This window comes from Aspergillus affinis (genome assembly GCF_023601865.1).
Source record: "Aspergillus affinis strain CMG 70 chromosome Unknown NODE_384_length_607_cov_82_792453, whole genome shotgun sequence".
NCBI lineage: Eukaryota > Fungi > Ascomycota > Eurotiomycetes > Eurotiales > Aspergillaceae > Aspergillus > Aspergillus affinis.
The window spans coordinates 1-607 of NW_026516165.1; the positions used below are offsets into that span (position 1 = coordinate 1).

The 607-nt window shown below is 56.2% G+C and overlaps 1 protein-coding gene across 1 annotated transcript; it reads right to left on the reverse strand.

The window, feature by feature from the left end:
* Positions 1–78: 78 nt before the first annotated feature.
* On the reverse strand, positions 79–607 carry KD926_006792 (uncharacterized protein; the record flags this gene model as incomplete). The annotated part of the gene is made up of 1 exon (XM_053095653.1): positions 79–477. A coding segment is annotated over one exon (399 nt), but the record flags the coding sequence as incomplete, so codon positions are not given.

Sequence of the window (607 nt, forward strand, 5' to 3'; positions counted from 1 at the left end):
CCAGGCAGCCGCCCCGTAGAGTAGCTGGGGGACTACCACTGCCAGGTAGATGCGGCGCATGCTCAGCAGGGAGGTCCTCTAGGTCGAGCCTGAGATGCTGCGGAGTGCTTCCAAAGTCCCGTTCGCCTTAGCAAGGGCCTTGGCCCTGTGAGTGTCAAACGAAAGGGTCCTATCGAACCAGATTCCTAAGTATTTGGCGTGCTCCACTGGCTTGATGATAAAGCCGGTTGCGTGGTCCTTGATGGGCAGCTGGTCGTGACCAGAGGGTTCCACTGAAGGATCCCAGTTGTTAACCTCTGGGTCCTCCCCCTGCCACGGGCCAGTGTATATATATTCCTGCGGTACGCGTCGTTCTACCGCAGGATCAGAGCGAAGCGGATTCTTGAAATGAATGAGTTCGAACTTATCGGGGGCGAATTTGGACGAATGTTGCCTTAACCATACCGCGGCCTTACCCAGGGCCCTCTCTAGAAGGCGCTAGTTGACCGCGTAGCTATCCGAGATGGCCAGGGTAGCAATATCGTTAATCTACCCGTAGGAAACCGTCTTGCCTCCCTCTAGAAGGGGTGGCTGAATCCGAAGGGCCTCAATACCGTCGATCGATAGG